At 45.9% G+C, this 23,209-nt stretch overlaps 1 protein-coding gene across 2 annotated transcripts in view; it reads left to right on the plus strand.

Annotated features, from left to right (window-relative positions):
- LOC137650070 (uncharacterized) overlaps positions 1-23,209 on the plus strand; it is a 640,515-nt gene that overhangs the window by 149,023 nt on the left and 468,283 nt on the right. Inside the window, exons 7-8 of one of the 2 annotated variants that reach the window (XM_068383132.1) lie at positions 1,428-1,621; positions 3,059-3,188. The exons of the other annotated variant lie outside the window; for it this stretch is intronic. Of the exons in view, the coding sequence (XP_068239233.1) occupies positions 1,428-1,621; positions 3,059-3,188 (324 nt within the window). The remainder of the gene's footprint in view (positions 1-1,427; positions 1,622-3,058; positions 3,189-23,209) is intronic. 2 annotated transcript variants of the gene reach the window in all.

Below are 23,209 nucleotides of genomic sequence, written 5' to 3' on the forward strand. Positions count from 1 at the left end.
AGAGAATTGATTCTGTTAACAAGAAGATTGCTTTACCGAGTAAGCAATTTTATTTGGAGCTCTGATGTCACAGAGCTACTGGGATCTCAGGGACAGGAGTTTTCACCCGAGGAGCTCATTCATAATGAGAAGCAGATAATTGAAGAGGAGAAGTAAGACATACCAATCCCAGATCTCAAAAGATTTATAGCCAAGAACATTTCAGAACATTTTCCTTTGATACAGCAAGGGTTGGTAAAGTTCAATGCTGACGACCCCAACATTCAAAGGTATACTAAATCTTTCGTTGGGTTATAGATTTTCTGGTGTGCTTTGAGGAGAAGAATTTATATTTCCAGACTAGACATAGCATCAGTTGCAAATTGGTTTCATTCAATAGGGATAAGGGACCTTTTATATACTGATGATTGCATAATGTTTGGGATAACGAGTAAAGAGCTGATGAGATCCAAGTAAATACTTAGGTAGCTTCTAAAAAATCTTATAAGATTTCAGTGATTGAGAAAAGCCAATCGTCCCCAGGTCAGACAATTCTTTGTTTGGATATGATGATATCATCAGTTTCTTTCTGGGCTTCCACGTGTATTGAAATCATTCGGTCCTATCTGGACTTATTAAAAAAGTTCAGAAAGAAAAGAAATTTTGGCATACAAGTGTGTGTCCATGGCCAGACTAAGGATGAGACCATTTCAATTCTATTGTAGCAGATTTTGTGATAGACATCAAGGTCCAAAATTGGTGTCTCTCTCTCCTTTCAAAGACCAAAACGTTTGATGTACTGGTCGAAGATTAATTTAGATAGAAAAGCTTTTACATGAAAATTAATTATTTCAATGCAGTGCTTACTGTGAAGTTCATTAGCATTACCTTTCCCCTTCCCAATTAAAAGTTGTAGATAAAAGGTTCTCTGAAGCTCTTGATACACTCACAGTTAAAAGTGTGATACATAAAAAAGGGTAGTTACCAGTTTCAGGCAGCGGCCACACATGACTAGGCAGTGCTACATAGGGATTGTTTGTACAGGTGAAAGCTATATAAATTTTACTTTAGATTGAGGGGTCAAGGCATTTACCTCTAGTTGAGCAACAGCAGTGAACTTAGTTAAGCATTGAAATAATTCATGATATAAAAATTGTTCTGGACCTAAGATTCTAGGACTTATGGATTACCTGTAAAATGGTACGGCATTCATATGAGTGGCCGACATTTGTTGTTAAGAGATGTTAGTATTTTGATTGATAGTGTAGCATAGTTGTGTTTTTTATTTTATTTTTAAGGTCAGGAAGATCTCACTAAAAGATTTGTAATATTAGTCTGGGTAAGTATTGAAATACTTTAGTTTTGGTTAAGAATTAGGGTGTTTAATTTTTATCCGTCAGGGGAGTCACTTTTCATGTGATTTGATATTGCATTCTGTCTACTTTTAGGTAAATCTTTCACGTGAAGAACTGGATGACTTGGAAGCATCAATAACACAAACTCTAGGCCCTGACAAACCAAAGCCAACTTGCTCACTACGATATGGTCTCCACATTACTCTGTTTTCAATCCTTTGCTTCCCGTTTGTCTTCCTCGTGTCAGCAGTATACTCCTTCTATCTAGGAACTCTCACGTGGTATAGGTATGAAAAAAAAACGTATTTTCAGTGTTATTTCTGTCATGGATGATTATAAAAGTTAATTGTCCCATCACGGACCCAATAATGTGGATTAGCATTTGCCATGATGTGTATATCTGGTAGAGTTTTAATTGCTATTATTGATGTTTTGTAGTGAAACATCATAAAAGATTTTTTTAATACAAACCAATTACTTAAAAATAGTATTTCCATTTGTGACAAAACTGTCCCACTTTCATTGAACCATCTCACTAGATAGAAAACAATTATCAATTAGTAGTGCATTGCATCTCTGGGTGGATTGCAAGGGCTCACAAATTGTAAATCTATTGGAATTTTAATCAATTTAAAGCATGAATAGTCACCCTTTGATGTTCTGTGTTTTAGTTATTCACATGTTTAAATTTGTGAAATACATTAATGAATAATTTCGGTGTTTTGTTGACTGTCGCTGTGTTTTCTCTCTTATGATTGATGCATTTAACTATGTTCATGCTTTCCCACCTCATCTCTTTCCTTTTCCCCTTGTACTTACGGTATACTGTATATGGCTTTTGTGATAACATGTTGCTATCCAGTATAGTAATGATAACAATAGTAACAATAATGATAATTGTGGTAAAACAATAATAAAAAAAACAAAAATACCCTATACACTAATAGCTACAAACTATTTGGTACTGAACTCATGCTATAAAGATCTTAACCCTTTTACCCCCAAAGGACGTACTGGTACGTTTCACAAAACCCATCCCTTTACCCCCATGGACGTACCGGTACGTCCTTGCAAAAAAATGCTATAGAAATTTATTTTTTCATATTTTTGATAATTTTTTGAGAAAATTCAGGCATTTTCCAAGAGAATGAGACCAACCCGACCTCTCTATGACAAAAATTAAGGCTGTTAGAGCAATTTAAAAGAAATATACTGCAAAATGTGCTGGGGAAAAAATAACCCCTTGGGGGTTAAGGGTTGGAAATTTCCAAAGAGCCTGGGGGTAAAAGGGTTAACAAAGAAAAGTTTTTAAAAAGGGGCTTTTAAAATAGTTGGTTTAAGTAATATTTGATAATGATAATGGAAAAAGCATGATGCAAAATATCGAATATCATTTATTATTTATGTTCTAAGAAAATTCTCTCTCTCTCTCAAATATCATGTATCATTTCAGTTTTAAAAAAATTCTCTCTCTCTCTCTCTCTCTCTCTCTCTCTCTCTCTCTCTCTCTCTCTCTCTCTCTCTCTCTCTCTCTCTCTCTCTCTCTCTCTCTCACATATATTTTAAGGGTGTAAACTCATTATAAACTGAGGTACAATTAAGTTAATCCCTTGCATATAAAAATGTAATGAAACTTACATTTGATTTGTGTTAATTGGTTTATCATATCAAAAATTGTCTTTATATCCAAGAATTGTTTTAAAGAAGTTTCTTATTTTATACAGCATGTTGACTAGAGCCACCGAAGCCCGTTGCCTTCTCAAGATCCTGTTACCACCTGTGTTAATTTTGCTGTATCCATTTCTGATTCTTATTTTTACGTTTGGTCTGGGACTATATGGAGCATTTGTTCAGGTAAATTATCATCAATTTTTTGTCTTTCAAAAGTTTCACTATTAAGACCCATAAGGAATTAGTCTTACCTAAACTTCATAGTGCTATTATCTTTTGAAGCGAGAGCTTCTCGACTTTAAAATTAAAACAAAATAAACTGATCCACCTCTTGTGGCACAAGAAATGATCCCTCTGCAATGGTAACACTAGATTCCAGATGGACTTTCTGGGTCAGCTGCCATCCAATCAATTTTTTTGTCAATATTTTTCAAATTTCATTTGCCCTTATAATGGGCTTCTTATTTTTTATATATCTCTTACCTTGTGGTTATCCTAGGTATGTCCCCGAAGCTGTTAAACAAATCTTGAGTGAACCAAGATTGGTCTGCTTATTCAGCCATATCACAGTTTAAATTATTCCCACATGATTTTAGAAGTGATTGTCCAATATGGGTATTCCAGGCAAAGAAAAAATTTATTAATGAATAATATATTATGTGAATCTTCCTATTTTATGGAGGGTTAGGCTCACTTTGGTTCTGGTTCTCCTAACCGTTGGCTTGGTAAACCAAGAGATTATATGGTAATGGACTATCACCTGTCATACTGAAGTTAATGTTTTAGATAAGTGGGTATTTGTGTTGTTAGCCTATCTCTGTTATTTTGAGGTATCTATAGGTAAGTATTTGAAGACTTCCTAACCACTGCCAAGAGAGAGTTTATAATGAGGTTAATTCAAAACATTACATTACAATGATGGTACGTGTAGATCGTTGGGTCACCACAGCTTACTACTCACAGAAAATGAGAATCCTTCCTATCCGTGTCTGTCGTCACCCACTAATACTGTGAGTATAGTTATGAGTATGTTGGTCAACAAACTATACTGATTATTCAATAACTGGTCTTTGCCGAGCAGTGGCTCGTTCACTCACAATAAAATTTGTCCCGTTGCTCCTCTGTTTTTGCAAGCGGAACATGTTGCACTACACATATTAGCCAAGAGGCAGAGTATTTTGGGGGAAAAATTTGGTGACCCAACTACATACACTTTACCCCAGTAAGTGTTATTAACTAGGATACATCCGATGAATTTGGTACCTCGGCCAACCCAATTGGTGTTAAGAGTGTTGTCGGTCTGGTGCATTGTAATGGTTCAGCTGATTGGGAAAGGGCTTTGACCCCTAAAAAGGTTTGATTTGTTCTCTGTGGATCATTTTTTCAGAATTCGGATCCGGGGGCAGAACACGCATGCGCCAAGGCCATTTCCTCCTTTCTAGGTAGGAGAAAAGATTTTCGTAGATTGTGGGTCCTGCTGAATACATTAACCCTTTTACCCCCAGGGTATTTGGAACTTTCCAACCCTTAACCCCTAGGGGTAATTTTTTTTTCAAGAACATTTTGTAGTATATTTTTTTTCAAATTGATCTAACAGCCTTAATTTTCATCATAGAGAGGTCAGGTTGGTTTCATTCTCTTTGAAAATGCCTGATGTTTCTCAAAAAATTATCAAAAATATGCAAAAAAAAATGTAAATAGCAGTTTTTTGCAAGGACGTACAGGTACGTCCATGGGGGTAAAGGGATGAGTTTTGTGAAACGTACCAGTACGTCCTTAGGGGGTAAAAGGGTTAAAGATCACAAGAGATATCTTTGGTCTTGACATCCTAATTTCAGCAGTTGGGGGCCTAGTGGACCAGGCTCCCATCCATGCTGTTGACTTTGGATCCTGCTTTCCCCACTAGGGTTTTAGCTTAGCCAGTAATTATGATGATGATAATAAAATGTAGTCATTAACATTAATGGAGAATACCTTAACAACTTAAGATTTTCAGGTGACATAGTAATATTTAGTGAATCATGGAAGGAATTACAAAAAATAATAAAAGATTTAAAAAGAGAAAACAGAAATCAAGTAGTGGAAATGAATATGAGTAAAACTAAGGTAACGTTTAGTTAAAATGCAGACACACCACGAATAAGGGTTATGTATCAAACTTAGGTATTGTGGATAAATACACAAACTCAGGACAGTGTTTTCCGAGGACATGAGACCAAAATGAAAAGAAGGATAAGCATGGGGTGGAGAGCTTTTGGTAAAAAAAACGAAAGAAAAATGAGATTATTAAATGTAAAATGTCACTCTCTTAAAAGAGAAGTATTTAATCAGATGCTCCTACCAGTATTAACTTATGCATCAGAAACTTGGAGCCTTACTAAAGCCTTAGAACACAAGCTAGTTACAACTTGAAGAACCATGGAAAGAATAATGATGGGAATAACACTAAGGTACAGATAGAGAGCAACATGGATACAAGAATAAAGTGAAGTACAGTAGAGGATACAGTATTCTAACAACATGTAAGAAAAAGTGGACGTGGGCAACACATGTATAATGAGAGTGACAGGTTGTAGATGGACATTGAGAATAACAGAAGGGATCCCTAGAGATTGCAAACATATTGGGAAGAGAAAAGGTAGACGATTGGATTGACGAGCTAAGAAAATTAGCGGGTATCGACTGTCATAGAAAAGCCATAAACACTAGTCACGGCTGATGATGGTATATATTTGTTTCACTACGAATACTTCCCATTTCCCAATAATAGGAGCACTCTCTATCGTATCTTTACCGACCAGAGATTTTCCCTCTCCACAGGCCACCCTCCCAATCCCCCTAACCCCTTCATGCCTGCGTGACCACCTTTGTTTCCCAGCATGCCCCAAGGGTAAGCTTGGGACAGCCTTCCATTTCAACAACAACCACTCACTCTGCTTGTAGTGAGGAAAACACGTCTTCGTCTCACTTGTGATCGTCAGTTTTTTTCCCTATTCTTAGTGCGTTTCTCGTTTGGATCTCGTGGTCCGCGATCTCTATTATGAAGTCTATGAGAATACAACGTCGTTTCCCAATTGTTACGGGTAAACTGTGTGCAGCTTTTTTGTACCACTTGGAAGTCAGTTCCCACGTGTTGTGTACATCATGTCAGGGCTGTGTATGTTCCCAGATTGACAGGTGTGCTGAGTGTGTGATCTAGAGCGATGCCCAATGGGCCAAGATGGCCACGAAGACATCGAAGAAGGACAGGCCGCCCTCGTGAAACGGTAGTCGGTTTCGTCCTTCTTAGGCGTGCTCGACAGTACCCAGTGTTTTGGGGACTTCTTTTTCTCCAGGGATGCCCACGGTGGCAGAGGAGGTAGTAGGACCGGTTGGATCCTCTCGCTTCCCCATCCATGGAGGCTTTTGCCTACTGGGGATCGGCCAACATGGCCGTCAATCCGCCGCTCAGCGCAGCCTCCCCAACAAGAGAATGTTGTGGGTACATTACAAGCTGTAATGTCCAACTGTGAGCACTTGCTTCAGAGTTGCGCGGCTCGGCCAGCGGATGAACCTTATCCCCACGGAGGCCTCCGTGGTAACCACATGGCCAAACCCGACATTCCTCCGATGGAATGGTGAGGATATTTTGGACCCGGTGGGTCCTAGGAGCTGCCAATCTTACGCTCAGTGCGGCCTTACGGCTGGTTACCCGCTGCTAGGGACCTGCTCCTCGGTTCCTCCGCAGACGGAGGAGCCTCTCTCCGCTCTCGGAGCAGCATCTGCATCTCCCACTCAGCGGCGTTCAGAAGCCGATCTGACCCTGTGGGAATAAGTGTCCTTTTCAGGTACAACCAGGACTCCATTCAGGTCCCTGTTTAAGGATCCGTTCCCGGGTTGAGGAGTCTCGGAGCCAGTCTTCCAAACCCCTTAAGAAGACTTTTTCCTTGTGTACAGCGCTGTATTTCCACCCCCCGGCGCTCGGCTCTTGGGAAGAACAAAGGACTACTCAAAGAGCCACCACCTTTCGAGGACCTACTCTTATGACTCCAGGTCCACAGACCCCGCTCCAGCGCTGAAGAGAAGGGAAGCAGCACAGGTCTCCCTCGGAAGTGAGACCAGAACCCAGGGATGTACGATGCCCAAACCCATGGCAGGGTGCTTTGAATGGGTCCCACGTGGCCGGTGAGGGTGTCTCAGAGTTGGGCTCCCTGGACCACCAAGAGGACGAGGTGGTGGAGGAAGTGTCATCCTTCCAGATGGTGTTGGGCTTAATTAGAAGGCTCAGTGACCTTTCTCAAACTTCCTCCAATGCAGGTCGACACCAGCCTGGACTGCCGGTTGCGAGCCCCTAAGGAGGCACGACCTTCCCTGGTCCTCCCTCCCTTGCCGCACATCGGGCAGCGGCTCTACAGGATCTCCACCGCCAACGCGGAACCAAAATGCCTGAACAGGCCCCACCCTACGGCGAATCAAAGCTGTTACCTTCCCGGAAGTAAAGTACAGGCACTTCTACACCCCAGAGCTGATAGTTGGGTACATCCCGGGAAAATGAACATAGTCGCGGACGGCCTCAGCAGGAAGGGTCAAGTGTTACCGGGGAATGGTCCCTTCATCAGGAGGCAGTAAAGGCGGTGATAAGTGGGAATTGCTGTGCCTGGACCTCGTTGCAACACAACTAAACGCAAAATGTCCGGCCTTTTGTTTCCCAATGCTGGACCCAGCAGCAGTTCTGGAAGATGTGTTCTAACATCTGTGGGGCATCTTCCACATGTACGTCTTCCCCCCATTCACCCTTCTGCGCCAAACCCTGAACCGGCTTTGGGAGGCAAAGTAGGTTAGAATGACCCTAATAGCTCCGTGGGGTCAGTAAGGAGTGGTTCACAGACCTGAGGGCCTTGGCAATCAAACCCCCATGACCCCTGCCTCTAAGACATAACCTGCTAAGGCAGCCTCACTTCCAGAAGTCCCATGAAAGCCTGCAAACCCTCTCCCTTCGCGCGTGGAGACTTTCCAGCGTTTACTTAGGAGAGAGGGGTGCTCCAAGAGGGCAGTAAGCCAGATGACCTCAATCTAAGGCAATCCTCGAGGGCCATATATCAGATGGGATGGGCAACCTTTGGTAAATTATGCAACAAGAGGGCTTTCAACCTCTTAAGTCTTCAATCCCGGTCATCGCGAAGTTTCTTGTGCATCTTCAACTCGACCGGGGTATGTCAGTACCAGCAGTGAAGGGATTACGTGCAGACCTGAGCCAGGTCTTCCCCCTCAAGGGCTTGAACCAAAGTTCCTCCAAGCGCCTCTTGATGCTGGTGAAGGGGTTCGAGCAGTCCTGCCCCCCCCCCCCCCCCCCCAGGATCCTCTCGGCCCCCTTGTGGGACATTACCAAAGTCCTCAACTCCCCAAAGAAGCCACCTTTCGAGTCTCTAAGACAAATTACTGACGGAACTGACCCCAAAGATGGTGTTCCTTCTCGCCCGGGCCTCAGCCAAAAGGATAGGCGAACTCCACGGGCTCTCGGCTTCAGGTTCGTCCCCTCCTTCGTGGCAAAAAGGCAGAACCTGGCAGTAGATGACCGCCGCTTCGAGTTCTCCATCCCCGCCATCCCCAGGACAAATTTCCAGGAGGACCTTCTATTGTGCCCGGTGAGGGCAGTGAGGAAATATCTCTCAAGGACCTCCGCTATAAAGAGATTGTCCGTGACGACAGGTATATTGAAGAAGGCGGTATCGAAGAATACAATTTCCTTCTGGTTCCGGGAAAGGGTCCGAAGGGCGCACCTGACGAAGGGTAAAGTCTCCTCCAGGTCCATCAAGCCTCGTGACATTAGGAGCATCAGCACCTTGTTGGACTCTGAGAAAAACATTGCAGTCAGCCAGATGCTGAGGGCTGATGTATGATCAAGACAGTCGACTTTTACGGCCCACTACCTTAAGGACTTCTCCCTCAAGTCCTGGGAGGGGTTCAAGCTCATTTATCATCTGCCACTTTTCCTTGTTGTTGACATGGAAAGCTGGCCTAAGCTTACCCTTGGGGCATGCTGGGAAACAAAGGAAGTCACGCAGGTGTTAAGGGGATTGGGGGTTGGTGGCCTGTGGGTAAGGAAAATCTCTGGTCAGTAGAGATACGATAGAGTGCTCCCACTGTTGGGACGTGGTATGTTAGGAAAAATATAATTTACTTAGAAATTGTCATATATATACAGTATGTATTTATACAGTATATATTTATATAATTATTATTTTAATTTGTGTATCTATTATTTTACCCATATTAATAATATCACCAGACACACCAGTGATCAGTGTTTTCCCAGACCTACCATATTTAAAACTTGGAAGGCACTCAGAACACACATGTGTCAAGCATATTACTGTATTGAGAGGCAGAGAGGCCAGTGATCTTGTGTTTCTTCACAGTTTGAAAATTTTGCCCTTTACTTTGTTTAGTGACTACAGTTAGCTTAATTGATTTTACAAGCCTATATTTTTTCGAATGGTATCAAAAGTTCAATAGTATAAGTTGAATCTGTGATTGGAATGTTTTACTTTAGTTAAACTAGGCAAAATATGGCAAGAAAAGGAGATCTAACTGATGGCAATAATTACAGAGGCATCACACTTGCGTCAGTGGTCATGAAAATATACTTTTAAGACATGTGGTACAGCAATGTGTAGAATATAGAAATTCACTTCTGATGGCATTTGTGGACTATGAAAAAGCCTTTGATGGTGTGCACCAGCCAATTTTGTGAAGAGTCCTGTGTTATTATGGAGATATTCTTAAATATGTAAATTTGATTAAGTCTGTACATGAGCGTAGCAAGTGCAAAGTAAATGTTAGTGAACTCCTATCAAATGAATTTCCAGAACAATGGAGTACTCCCAGGGAATGTGTTGTCACCAATGTTGTTTATCCTCATGGATTTTGTAATGCATATAACAGTTGGGTAGGGCAGAGAAGGATTTGACTGGATTGGTAACAGGTAATTAGCTGACCTAGAGTATGCTGATAACGTTGTCCTTATTAGCAAAACGCCACAGGACTTGCACTGCTTGCTTACCAGAATGTATGAAATATGATATAGGATAATAGAAGAAAGACTGAGATGATGAGAACGAAATATGGAATGGAAGATGAAATATCATTGGAAGGAGAAAGGATTAATGATATGTAATCATTTCATTATTTAGGAACTATGATCTCTAATACAGTCTTTAGAATGAGTTTAATGAAAGATTGATGAAAGCAAATCAGTCAATAGCTAGGTTAGGTAAAATCTGAAAATCAAATCGCCTAAATTACATATAAAAATGAGGCTATAAATCAGTTTAGTGAGATCGGTGTTACTGTATGGACATGGGTCATAGTATGACACTGAAAAAAATATCCAAAAAATTTTATAGATTTGAGAATAAAGCCCTTAGAAGAATATTGGGAGTTAAATAGCTGGACAGAATTAGAAATGAAACTATAAGAGAGATTACCCAAGTGCCATATGTGGATGAGATCATGGTGGGTAGATGGAGATGGTGTGGGCATGCTCTTCGCACTCCCCAAGAGAGATTGATTCATCAAACTTTCAATTTGGCTCCACAAGGCACTAGAAGAGTTGGAAGACCCAGGGCTACATGGCTGAGGATTATGAAGGTGAAATAGGAGATGATGAATTGAGAAGCATTGATTTAAAAGATCAAGATAGAGGCGTCAGTAGGCGTGGGAAGAGATGGTGTTGATGAAATTATAAGGATTTAGGACTGTGAAGAGAATAGAAAAAAGTATAGAAGTAGTTTATTTAGTGTAATAGATTTTTAAATATGTAACTTCCCTGGTAGTTACATATGTATAGCTTAATCCAGCCGATTCGTCGCGCGCGCGGCAGAAATTCAAAATTCGCTGCAATCGCCGAACAGGTGGCCAGGTGATCATGCCTGTGCGCCCTCTAACCAGGTACCTGGAACTATTCCCATCAGTCCTCAGAAATTCCCTGCCGTCGTTCTAGCAACACGTCGGAAATTCGCTCTACTTTGTTTGGGTTTTCTTTAACTACAAATTGGTGAAGTACCCATTGTTTTGTTTTTGATGGCTTTCGCTGATATTGGATTTTCCTTTCTCTTTCACTCGAATAAGATAGTTTTTTTGTTGGTCCAACTTGGGCAATTTAATTTAACTTGATTTTCAAGATGGCTCCTCTGTTGTTAGATTTTGTGTGTAGGGCTGCAAGATTGGCTTCCAAAAACTGCTCTTGATCCCCACACAGTATGTTAAAATGCAGAGGGCATGTGTGTATTTTTCTTTTGGAATATGATCGCTATGTTCGTAAGCTTGAAAGGGATAGGATCAAGGAATTTTTCCCCCTACTTTAAAACTAACGAACAACTCTTAAAGACATGATGGTGGAAGGATATCATTCCGCCAACACTATGACGTCACAAATCATATGACGTAAACTCTTAGCAGAATGCCTTGAAAGAAATCATTCCGCCAGCGCTATGACGTCACAAATCATGTGACGTAAACTGCGTAGTATGACTAGCAAATATGTAAATTCTTTTCTTTTTCTTGCAAGAAATGTAAAGAAAATACTAACTTAGTAAGCATAAGTATTTTAATTTTTATATTGTAGGGAAATATATTTTTTAAGTAAATATTTGTCCTATTAGTATACTTCCTTTAGTTAATCATCGATTTATTATAGAGATTTCACTAACGTACAGTCAATTTACGCTACATAGTACTCTTGACGATCGTTACAGTTTCACAATACTTTGTATCGTTATTTAATATTTCGATATTGAGAATACTAATATTAATCGTATTGCCTATTGAATTTTTATTCTAGCCCTTGGCGAAACAGTATAATCTCTCGCAACGGGCAGGTCTAATTATGGTCTGATGTGAAATAGTTAAAAGTGCTAGTGTTCAGTGGCACGCAGACATGACGCAGTGCAGTGGAGGGTACGGCTGCTCGGACCTGTCGTTCTCCTAGCCCTAGACCTCTTCCATGCTCCCCAACCCCTGGGAGAAGGAAAGTCGACAGGTGAAGGGAGGCGTGAGGCGTTAGCCCCCGAGCAGTCGCCCCTCGAGCGTACCTGTTGACGCTTCCCAGGACGCTCGCCCTCGCCATTGGAAAGGCGAGGTAAAAGTGTTATGCTCGCCGTCGGATGACGCAACTCCCCGATGAAGCTGGCGTTTTACATTTTTCCCTTCCTGCTAGACAAGAAGAGAGTTGCTCGCACGCGAGCTGCAGCGCTCATGGACGCTCCCTCGCAGTGATCTGGATGCGTTACGGGAGGCGGCAAGGATCTTGACACTCACTCACAGCATGCTGGACGCATACTTGACGCATACTTGACGCATGCTGGACGCATACTTGATGCATGCTGGACGCATACTTGACGCATGCTGGACGCATACTTGACGACGCATGCTGGACGCATACTTGACGCTCCCTCGCAGCATGCTGGACGCACGCGAGCAGGACGCTTCCCCGCGTCAAGATCGCGAACGTCATAGTTCCAAGCGCGGACTCGCGGCAAAGATGTACATGAGCTGCAGCGCTCTTGGACGCTCCCTAGCAGCGATCTGGACGCGTTACGGGAGGCGGCAAGGATCTTGACGCTCCCTCACAGCATGCTGGACGCACGCGAGCAGGACGCTTCCCCGCAGCATGCTGGACGCATACTTGACGCTCCCTCGCAGCATGCTGAAGGCATACTTGACGCTCCCTCGCAGCATGCTGGACGCACGCGAGCAGGACGCTTCCCCGTGTCAAGATCGCGAACGTCATAGAGCAGGCTGGACGCATGCAGGACGCACTGCAAGCAGCATGCCTGTCAGAGCTTCAACGGTCCATTACGTCCCTGTTTAACGTTTACAAGTCGCAAACAGAGGGAGCTCGCACAGCAACAGCATGCTGGACGCACGCAAGCATGACTCTCCCTCGCAGCATGCTGGATGCATGCGGGTCGCACGCAAGCACGACGCTTCTTCGCAGCATGCTGGACGCATGCATGATGCACGCAAGCATGACACTCCCTCACAGCATGCGGGACGCATGCAGGACGTACGCAAGCATGACGCTTCCTCGCAGCAGGCTGGACGCATGCGGGAGGCAAGCAGGCAAGACGAGGCGTGTTTTTCTCCCACTTGTTCTACATCGGAGATCGCTAACCCTTTAGAGGAGATCTCAGATGAGGAAATGTAGTAAATTCTTCATGCAGCAGATCTTAAAAGATTACTTGCAGGTTTGGTGGACTTATATCTGGAGGACTTTTTGCAGGCTGTACCTCGGAGCCCACCTTCGCAGTTTTTTGAAGGGTAGACCCCAGAAATCTTCTTTTTTCAAGAAAACAGTGTTAGCCAGATCGGTCTAGAGGGCTTTTCCGACTCTGAACGATTGGATTCTCAAGAGAAAGGAACAAGGAAGGACAACCTTTTCCTTCCCTCCTACGAGATTGGCTTCTAGATCCAGTGTGTGGTACGAGACTGGGGAGGTTCTCGGTTTGTAAGTTCCTGCCTCCTCCCAGGGAGACTTCTCCAGACTCGTTGACGCCTCGCGTAGATCAGCCATGACTCTGGCTAAGGTGATGTGGTCCACGTCAGAGATGGATCACTTGCTGAAGGGCATCTTCAGAACAGTCGAGGTCTTCAGCTTGATGGACTGGACTCTAGGAGTCCTCGCAGACGTCACAGACGATAAGAACGAGACGCAGTTGCACCTTATTGCCTGTCTCGGTAAAGCCGTAAGGGATGGGTCGGTCGAACTCACAGCCCTTTTTCACAGCAGGTATTATTAAGAAAGAGCTATACCGTTTCTTTCCTGTTGTCAGGATTGACTCGCTCAGAGAGCAGAGCTCTTGTATGCTCCCTTGACCAATTACCTCTTCCCTTCAGAGCTAGTGAAGGACTTAGCGGCAGCTCTTGCACACAAGCAACGCAAGATCTGTTTACAAGGCCTGCGAGGAAAGTTCTTCCGGCTAACTTTTTTACCAGGAAGGAGAAGGAAGCTCCTCCCACGCGTCAGCCCTTTTGTGGGAGACCCTTTTTAGAAGAGGACAGAGAATGGTTGCTGGAGGGCAACCTCGTAACCCCAAACAGCAACCGAAACCCAAAAAGTGAACTCAACCTCCAGACACAAGTATCCCACTACTGGCAGTAGCTCTTCAAGAGCAGGTAAACCAGATGCTGTCAAAAGCAGCAATAGAAGTGGTAGAGGACCCCTCTTCAGAGAGATTTTACAACAGACTATTTCTGGTACCCAAGAACTCGGGGGATTGGAGACCCATTCTGGGCGTAACTCCACTGAATAAGTGCGTGTGCAAAGTCAAGTTTGCTATGGAAATATCTGTGTCAGTCCTAGCAGGCACCAGACAAGGTGACTGAAAGGTGTCGATAGACCTGCAGGACGCGGTTTTTCTTGTCTCAATTCACCTGAACTAGAGGAAATATCTGAAATTTGTACATCACGCTACAACTTTTCAGTTCAGAGCACTTTTGTTTTGGACTAAGCACGGCCCCTTACGTTTTCACACGGGTATCGAACATGGCTTGCTGGTTACATCTGGAAGGGGTACGAATTTCGATGTACCTGGACGACTGGCTAATCAGAGCCAGGTTGTAGGAAAGTGTCGGGAGGATCTACAAGGGACTACATCTATGTCCACTTCAATTCCATCTGTCTAGTTATTGAACAAGAGACCAAGACTTAGAGACGTGGATTCCGATCCCAATGGGAATCAGTGGAGTTGGTGGGACGACCCCAACAAGTTACTAGAAGGCTTCGAACTTCATCAGAAGAACCCCGACCTAGTGTTTTATTCAGACATCAGACGTGGGGTGGGGTACAACACTGGGGAAGGGCGAGATCTCGGGTCTATGGGAAGACCATCAGAAGAAATGGCACATAAACATGAAGGAACTGGTGGCCATTCTTCTAGCGCTAATACGCTTCCAGGAGGAGGTCCAAAACAAGTTAGTACAGGTCAACGCAGTCAACACCACAGCGTTGGCCTACATCAGAAAACAGGGAGGCATTCGTTTAGATTCCCTTTACGAGGCAGCAAAGATCTCCTGCTGTGGGCAAAAGTGAACAATATAACTCTGATAACCCGCTTCATAGAGGGAGAGAAGAATGTCAGCGGATCTTCTCAGCAGAGGAAGACAGGTTCTCACGACAGAATAGACCCTACTTCACGAGGTGTACAGCAGGCTTTGGAATCTGTGGGGAGAACTGTCAATAGACCTCTTTGCGATGCAGAGAACAAGAGGTTACCTGTTTACTGCTCTCCAGTCCCAGAGCAGGAAGCAGTGGCAGTGGACGCCTTCTTCATGGATTTGGAAAGACTAGACACGTACGCCTTTCCCCCCTTTCAATATACTAGACAGAGTCGTGAAGAAGTTCAGGGAGTCTAACAACGCCCGCATGACCATGATAGCTCCGTTTTCTGGCCCATGAGACCCTGGATCACAGAAGTGATGGAGTGGCTAGTAGACACCCCTAGGTCGTTATCCTGTCGGAACGATCTACTCAGACAGTCACATATAGAGAGATACCATCAAATATCCTTGCTCTCATCTAACTGCCTTTCGACTATCGGAAAAACTGGCAAAAGCGAAGGGCTTTTCGAGAAAAGCTGCAAGAGCAATCGCGGGAGCGAGGAGAACGTCCACAATCAAGGTGTACCAATCTAGTGGGACGTGTTCAGAGAATGGTGCAGAGTTAATAACATTTCCTCTTCCAATACCTCTCTAACTCAATTGGCAGATTTTCTGCTACATTTAACAACACAAAAGAAACTAGCAGTATCAACCATCAAGGGATACCGCAGCATGCTAGCCTCCGTCTTCCGTCACAGACATATTGACGTGTCAGGAGACAAGGATATCTCGGACCTTATAAGATCCTTTGTGACCGCTAAGAGGAAGGACAACCCAACCCCATCTTCATCAAGGGATACCGCACCATGCTAGCCTCCGTCTTCCGTCACAGACATATTGACGTGTCAGGAGACAAGGATCTCTCGGACCTTATAAGATCCTTTGTGACCGCTAAGAGGAAGGACAACCCAACCCCATCTTGGAATTTGGATGTAGTCCTGATGTTTTTAATCTCGAGCAGGTTTGAACCTCTTGACAAGGCTTCATGGTAGGATCTTACTAAGAAGAGCCTATTCCTGGTTGCGTTGGCGACAGCCAAGAGAATAGAAGAATTGCAAGCCAATAGCAAAAAGATGGGCTTCAATGGAGAGAATGCAATCTGCTCTCTACGACAAGGTTTTCTTCCCAAGAACGAGAATCCTTCACAACCATGGCCCAGATCCTTTACCATTCCAGGGTTATCTCATTTAGTAGGACGGGAAAAGGAGAGAGGCCTTTGTCCAGTAAGAGCCCTAAAAAATTTTATCTGCAGAGGACCAGAAACCTGAGAGGACAGGCAGATAACCTCTGGTGCTCGGTTAAGAAGCCTTCGCTACCCTTGTCAAAGAATGCACTGGCGTTCTTTATCAAGGATATAATAAGGGAAGCTCACTAGAGTTGTGACGAGAAAAGCTTCCCATCCCTCAAAGTCAAAGCACACGAAGTAAAAGCTGTGGCAACTTCGATGGCTTATAGACACAACAAGTCTATAAAAACTATTTTGGAAGCGACATTTTGGCGAAGCAAATCAATCTTCGCAGATTGTTACCTAAACAGGTAAAGACCCAATATGAGGATTGTTGTTCCTTGGGTCCGTACGTTGCCTCCAGCACCATACTTGGAGAAGGTAACACTGCCTCTAACCTATAACCTTGTTTATACATTTACCTTTTCTTGAACTTGTTCTCATAGGTCATCTGTGAAGGTTGCTGCAACCTTCCACAGCCTGGGATGCAAGTCTAAGTTAGGTTTTATGGAATGTGTTTTTTAGTATGTTAATGGATCAGGGGGTCAGATCATTGTTCATGGCTATGCCAGGGTAGCAAGGTTGGTGGTCTAGTCATGTTAAGGCCAAGGACCGTGTGACAGCCCCACAGAGACTTTCTACAGCCCCCCTGGATGGATCGCTGGGTCTCTCAAGGAATGCAGGCAAATGAGGCAGAAAAACCTATGAAGCCAGCTTCCTTATCAGGTATGCCAAGTTAGCAAGGGTGGTGGTCTAGTCTTGTTAAGGTCGAGGACCGTGTGACAGCCCCACAGAGACTTTTTACAGCCCCCTGGGTGGATCGCTGGGTCTCTCAAGGAATGCAGGCAAATGAGGCAAGAAAACTATGAACCCAGCTTCCTTATCAGGTAGGAACCAGATTATTGATACAGCTAATTTGTGGCGATTAATAATTCTACGAATTCCCGACGGGGTTGCTGTTTTTTAACCCACCAACAATGGTGTCAATCAGCTATATATATGTATGTATCTACCAGGGAAGTTGCATATTTAAAAATGGTATTTTTATTTTAAAATAAATTTTTAAATATACTTACTTGGTAGTTACATATATAAAAGGTCCCTCCCTTCTCCTCTCTGAAAACAGGGGCATGGAATTTCTGAGGACTGATGGGAATAGTTCCAGGTACCTGGTTAGAGGGTGCACGGGTATGATCACCTGTTCGGCGATTGCCGTGAATTTTGAATTTCTGCCGTGAACGCAACAAATCGGCGGGATTAAGCTATATATATGTAACTACCAGGTAAGTATATTTAAAAATTTATTTTAAAATAAAAATACCATTTTTTGAAAGTTTAAGGAAAGGGTGTAAAAATAGGATTTTGTACATACTGTGTATGTTCAGCACATGTACATAACCAATGTTTTCTATAAAGCATGATCAGCTCACTGCCCAATGATAGATCTTATAGGGACTGTGAGTTGGCAAGAGAAGATTTATCAAAGCACAGTATACGGTCAGCTTTAGCAAGTTTGATCAAATAAAAAAAAAAAAAATCATCGATCTTTCGAAGTATATGAGCAGTGAGTCAACCATTCAAAAAGAGTGGTAACTGGGTAAGGGTGGAAAGTACTCTTTATCAGATGGGCAAATCAATATTTCACAAATTTTTAGCATTTGCGTATGTGTTACCCAACTCCCTACTCAGTTGTTCTGTCTTATTTTCAACAATTTTGACCTAAGATTCTGAAGGCTTTGGTGTTACCACTAAAATGGAAGCAGCTGTCAATCACTGCACCGAGATTTTGTAATACGGCTGATTGGGTGTGGTTGTTTTCATTTTTATTTTAATGTCGAAAAGCTCTTACTTCATGGCGATTGCTATGTCAATCCTGTGTAAATATTGAAATAATGTTTTTTTTTTCATTAAAAATGTAATTGTTCCAACACGAATACTTACCTCGAACTACTTTCTTAGGAGTTACCTGTAATCTCCTCTCTACCGACCAGAGTTTTGTGTAGGGTACCCTCAATCCCGTTTTCTATGGAGGCCTACCCCGGCATTAAAGAATGTGCCCTGAGGGTAGGCTTTGCGCTAGGTTGATGTCCGCTTGGGTCGATATCGCCAGTAAGTTCTCTGGTCGCGACGTGTGCTCTCGTTCTCTATCGATCCTTTGTGTGCGTTGTGTGTGTCCCACGTGTTTCCCGCGTGGTAACTTGTGTTCCTGTGTACTGATCCCTGGTGTTCCTGTGTGTTCACCTTCCACCCTTGTGCTTCCCCAGTGTATTCCTTGATTTCCTGCGTTCCTGTGTCTTGCGTTTGTGCATTATGGACCAAATCCGCCGTTGTCCTGGGCCTAGAGCTGGTAAATCGTGTGGAGCGTTCCTCTCCAAGCCTGAAGTGGACCCTCACTCCCTTTGCTCCTCCTGTAGGGGAAAGGTTTGTTCGTCATCGGATACGTGCCCCGAGTGTGTAGGTTGGAGTGATATCCAGTGGGTACGTTACGGAACAAAGAAGAGAAAATCGTCGAAACGTTCACCCAGGAAGGCTAGTGTTACTTCGCCGCTACCGTCACCCAGTGAACGGTCCGACGGGGCCTCTTGTTTCGCCGTCCCCTACCCAGAGTAGGGGCCGAGGTAAGTCCATCGTGGGGAAAGAACCGAGCGATCTTCCCCAAGAATCTAGTGAATGTGCAGTGGGGGTTGCGGGTCCTTCTCGGGCTAGTGAAGAGCCCAGCAGTGCGTCTGGAGACTCGGCCCTTGTGCTCGGGGGGCACGTGTCCTCCGATGACCCCTTGTGGGGTAGTAACGTTGTGTCTGTGTCTTTGCCCCCTTCGTGGGCCTGTGTTTCAGGGTCTTCGGCAGGCGGCGACAACCAGGGTAAGTTAGGTTCTGCAGGGAGTGATGCCTTCGGTTGGAAACTTCCTAAGACACCAGGTAGGTCCCCTTTGCGAATGGAAGAGGGCCTGGATCCCTGGTTTCCTGGCGTTGGGCGTCAAACCTCGTTCCCAACCCCGCTCACGGAAGTTCCCGAAGAATTCCTACAACCTTCTACCTCGGGCACTCAACGAGTCACGAAGTCCCCCGCGGTTCCCGCTCCCGCCCGCCGTACGGTAAGTGCAGTGTCGTCGGGCTCTTCAGAGGAGTATTACTCGTCGGGGGAAGACGCCAGGAGGAAACATCGCCGTCGGAGGGAGCAGTCCAGGAGCAGGCGTTCCCGTTCAAGATCGCGCTCCAGATACAGCAGGAAACGCTCCCGCTCTCCAAGACGAAAATACAGAAGGAGTAGGTCACCGGATGGCGATTGGGTCTTCGTACCCCGTGAAGCAGAGGTACGTTGTTCCCCGGACCGCCGGTCCAAGGAGTTCTCGCCAAGGAGACCTCCCTCCAAGCACGGTTTTGACCCTCGCAGGCAAGTTCGCGAGGACTCTACAGGCAGGCATAAGACCGCGAAGCCTCCGGTTCACCCCGCCCAGCAGGGGGAATCGCGCTTCCTTTCGGGCAGCCTGGCCGAACCAGCCCAGCTGGTGCGGCCCTCGGGTCGGAAGGAACGGTTCTTGCTGTCGGGTCAGCCCACGGGAGCCGCGTCCTCGTCCCCCAGAGACCTTGAGCGGACGCTAGTCCTCGCTGGGTCGACGATGCCTGCGCTAACCCCCGCCCCTGGTGCGGAAGCCTCCGCCGAAGAAGTCCAGTACCTCGGTAGGGCAGCGCCCCTTGCATCAAGAACAAGGCGTCCGGTGAGTGTGCCCGGTGACCCGGCTCCCCGGGCTCAAGCCGAGGGAGGGTTCCCCGACGGAGGACTCGGCCTATAGAAGGGTGATTGGCCTTATCAGGAGGCATCATAAAATTGAAGAACCTGCAGCTACCGACGAGGACTACTGGAGGTCCAGCCTTATACGGTTAATGCAGGCCCCTACCCAGCCTAAGACCTCTCTGGCTCTCCCTCTAGCCCGGGATCTTGTCCTAGGGCAAGAATACGTAGACAAGGGGTTGGTGGCTAGTAATGCCGAGGCCCCCAAAACTCAGAGTTCTTCAAAATTACTCCAGGGGCTCAAGTCTCAGGGCTAGGTATATGTACCGGAAGGGCGTCTACCAGGCCCCTGCAAAGTAGAACCTTCCCTTGACATCCTGGGTCAGGGCGTCTCGGAGGATAGAGCCTCTTCGGCCCCAGTTTGATTTTCTCCATCGGAGGCCGCCATGATGGAAGAAATGTCGGGGGACCTGGTGCACGTCTCCTCTTGGCTGGACTGGTGGGCTTCCACCTTAGTAGGGGTGCAAGCCACGTTTGACCCCACGGACCCGGAACAGCAGAACTTCCTGAGGGAACTTATTACCTCCGGGGGCAAGACCCTAAAATTCCTAACGTACCAGTCTCTCGCCTTGACAGCGAATTGGGTACTCCGCAAGAGAGACACCATCCTGGCTAAGGTGTCCCGAAAGGTCCCAGACAGGGAAGCGCGGGCCATGAGGAGCCTGCCCTTGTGGGGTGACTCCTTGTTCCCCTTAAAAGACTTAGAGACCATTATGGAGAAGGTGTCGAAGAGGAAGGATTTAAGCACCCCCAGGCCTACGCCTACAAGGAGACCGCCCTACAAGAGGTCGGTCTTAGACAGTGCCGCGACGGCTCAGGCCTCCCCCAGCATGACGAGGAGAGAAGCTCCTTCCTCCTCCTGGTCCTCAGCGCCTCAGCCCCCCCGTAGAGGGGCCCCAGCATCTTCAGCCTCCTTTAGGACAGGTTATTCTGCCTCCAAGAGAGGCCGTTCAGGCCGCTCCTCCAGAAGGAGATAGAGTGAGAGGCCCCCTATCCCCGCCCAAGCCTCGGGTTGGGGGATGCCTCAGACTAATTTGGCAAGCATGGAAGGCTCACGGAGCGGAGCCCTGGACAGTGTCCGTACTGAAGGAGGGCTACAGGTTACCGTTCTTAGCAGAACCACCCCCTCTAATCCCGGCCAGCCGGGCGGAGTGGCTGGTCCCCAAGGACCCATTGAAGAAGACCGCCCTTCAAGAGGAAGTGTCCTCCATGTTGGAGAAGGGCGCCATGGAAGAAATTCTACATCCAGGCCCGGGTTTCTACAGTCGCCTGTTCCTGGTGGAAAAGGGGATTGGGGGTTGGAGGCCGGTTATAGATCTGTCGGCTCTCAACAAGTTCATAAAGAAGACAGACTTCAAAATGGACACTCCGAAGTCAGTCCTACTGTCCTTGAGGGAGAAAGATTACATGATGACCATAGACCTCAAGGACGCCTACTTCCAAATTCCGGTCCACCCCTCGAGTCGAAAGTTTCTCCGGGTGAAATGGGGTTCCCAGATCCTGCAATTCAAGACCCTTTGCTTCGGATTGTCAACAGCGCCCCAGGTGTTCACGAGTGTCTTCACGACTGTCTCGGTGTGGGCTCACGAACGAGGCATTCGCCTCATCCGGTACCTGGACGACTGGTTGCTTCTTTCCTCCTCGAAGGACCTCTTGAAGGAACAAGAGATGAAACCCCTCCAGTTTTGCAAGGATCTGGGCATCGTGATCAACCCGGAAAAATCAAACCTATCCCCATCCACCAGAATGACCTACTTGGGAATGACTCTAGATACCATTCTGGGAAAAGCCTTCCCTTCAGAAGACAGAATAAACAATCTCATGGAAATCATTCGCCCGTTCCTATCGGGGCGCCCCAGGAGAGCAAAGGACTGGCAAAGACTGATAGGGCACCTGGTGTCGTTGGAGAAACTGGTTCCCCAGGGGAGAATCAGACTCAGAGCCATGCAATGGAACCGGAAGAACCTCTGGTGCCAACTGGACTCGCAACAAGTACTAATCCCAGTTCTACCAAACACGAGGCCCTCCCTGGAATGGTGGCATTGCCGGTCGAACTCACTCAAGGGGATGCCCTTCGCGAACGACCCCCCCGAGTTACTACTGTTCACAGACGCCTCCAACCAGGGATGGGGAGCCCATCTCCTCGACGAGACAGTGCGACGGACCTGGATAGACGGGGAAAAGGAACTCCACATCAATGTCCTAGAGTTGAAGGCAGTCCAGAAGGCTTGCCTACACTTCGCAGATCTACTAAGGGGAAACACCGTGGCGTTGATGTGCGACAACGCCACGGTAGTAGCATACATAAAGAAGCAAGGAGGTTTTAAGTCAAGGGAGTTGTGCGATCTCACCATAAAGGTTCTAGATTGGGCAGAAGAGAACCAGGTTGTGTTGTTAGCAAGGTTCATTCCCGGGAAGAAAAACGTGCTGCCCGACGGTCTCAGCAGGGTGGGCCAAATAGTAGGGACAGAGTGGTCCCTCCTCCCAGAAGTAGCCAAGCTCATCATCCAACGTTGGGGTTCCCCGGTGATGGACCACTTTGCAACCAAACTGAATGCCCAGCTCCCCGTATATTGTTCTCCTGTACTAGATCCGAAGGCAGCCTTGGAGGACGCCTTTCAGCACAGGTGGGACAACCTAGACGTGTACGCTTTTCCCCCCTTCACGTTGATAAGACAAGTGCTCAACAGAGTAAGGACGGCCCGAAACTTAAAGATGACTTTGGTAGCGCCCTGGTGGCCGGAGAGAGAGTGGTTCGCAGACCTAAAAGACCTGGCGAGTCAACCTCCGTGGCCTCTACCCGACAGGTCAGACCTTCTACATCAACCACATTTTCTCAGACTTCACGACAACCCACAGTCCCTACGTCTTCACGCCTGGAGACTATCGAGTGACTCCTGAAGAAGGAAGGGTATTCTTCAGCCACTGCTAAGAGAATGTCGCTATACCTGAGAAGATCTTCAGCTGCGGTCTACCAAGCTAAGTGGGCCTCCTTCACGAAGTGGTGCGCTGCGAGGCATATAAAGCCCCTCAATGCCTCTGTCCCAGA

The sequence above is a fragment of the Palaemon carinicauda genome, chromosome 1 (genome assembly GCF_036898095.1).
Source record: "Palaemon carinicauda isolate YSFRI2023 chromosome 1, ASM3689809v2, whole genome shotgun sequence".
In the NCBI taxonomy this organism is placed as follows: domain Eukaryota; kingdom Metazoa; phylum Arthropoda; class Malacostraca; order Decapoda; family Palaemonidae; genus Palaemon; species Palaemon carinicauda.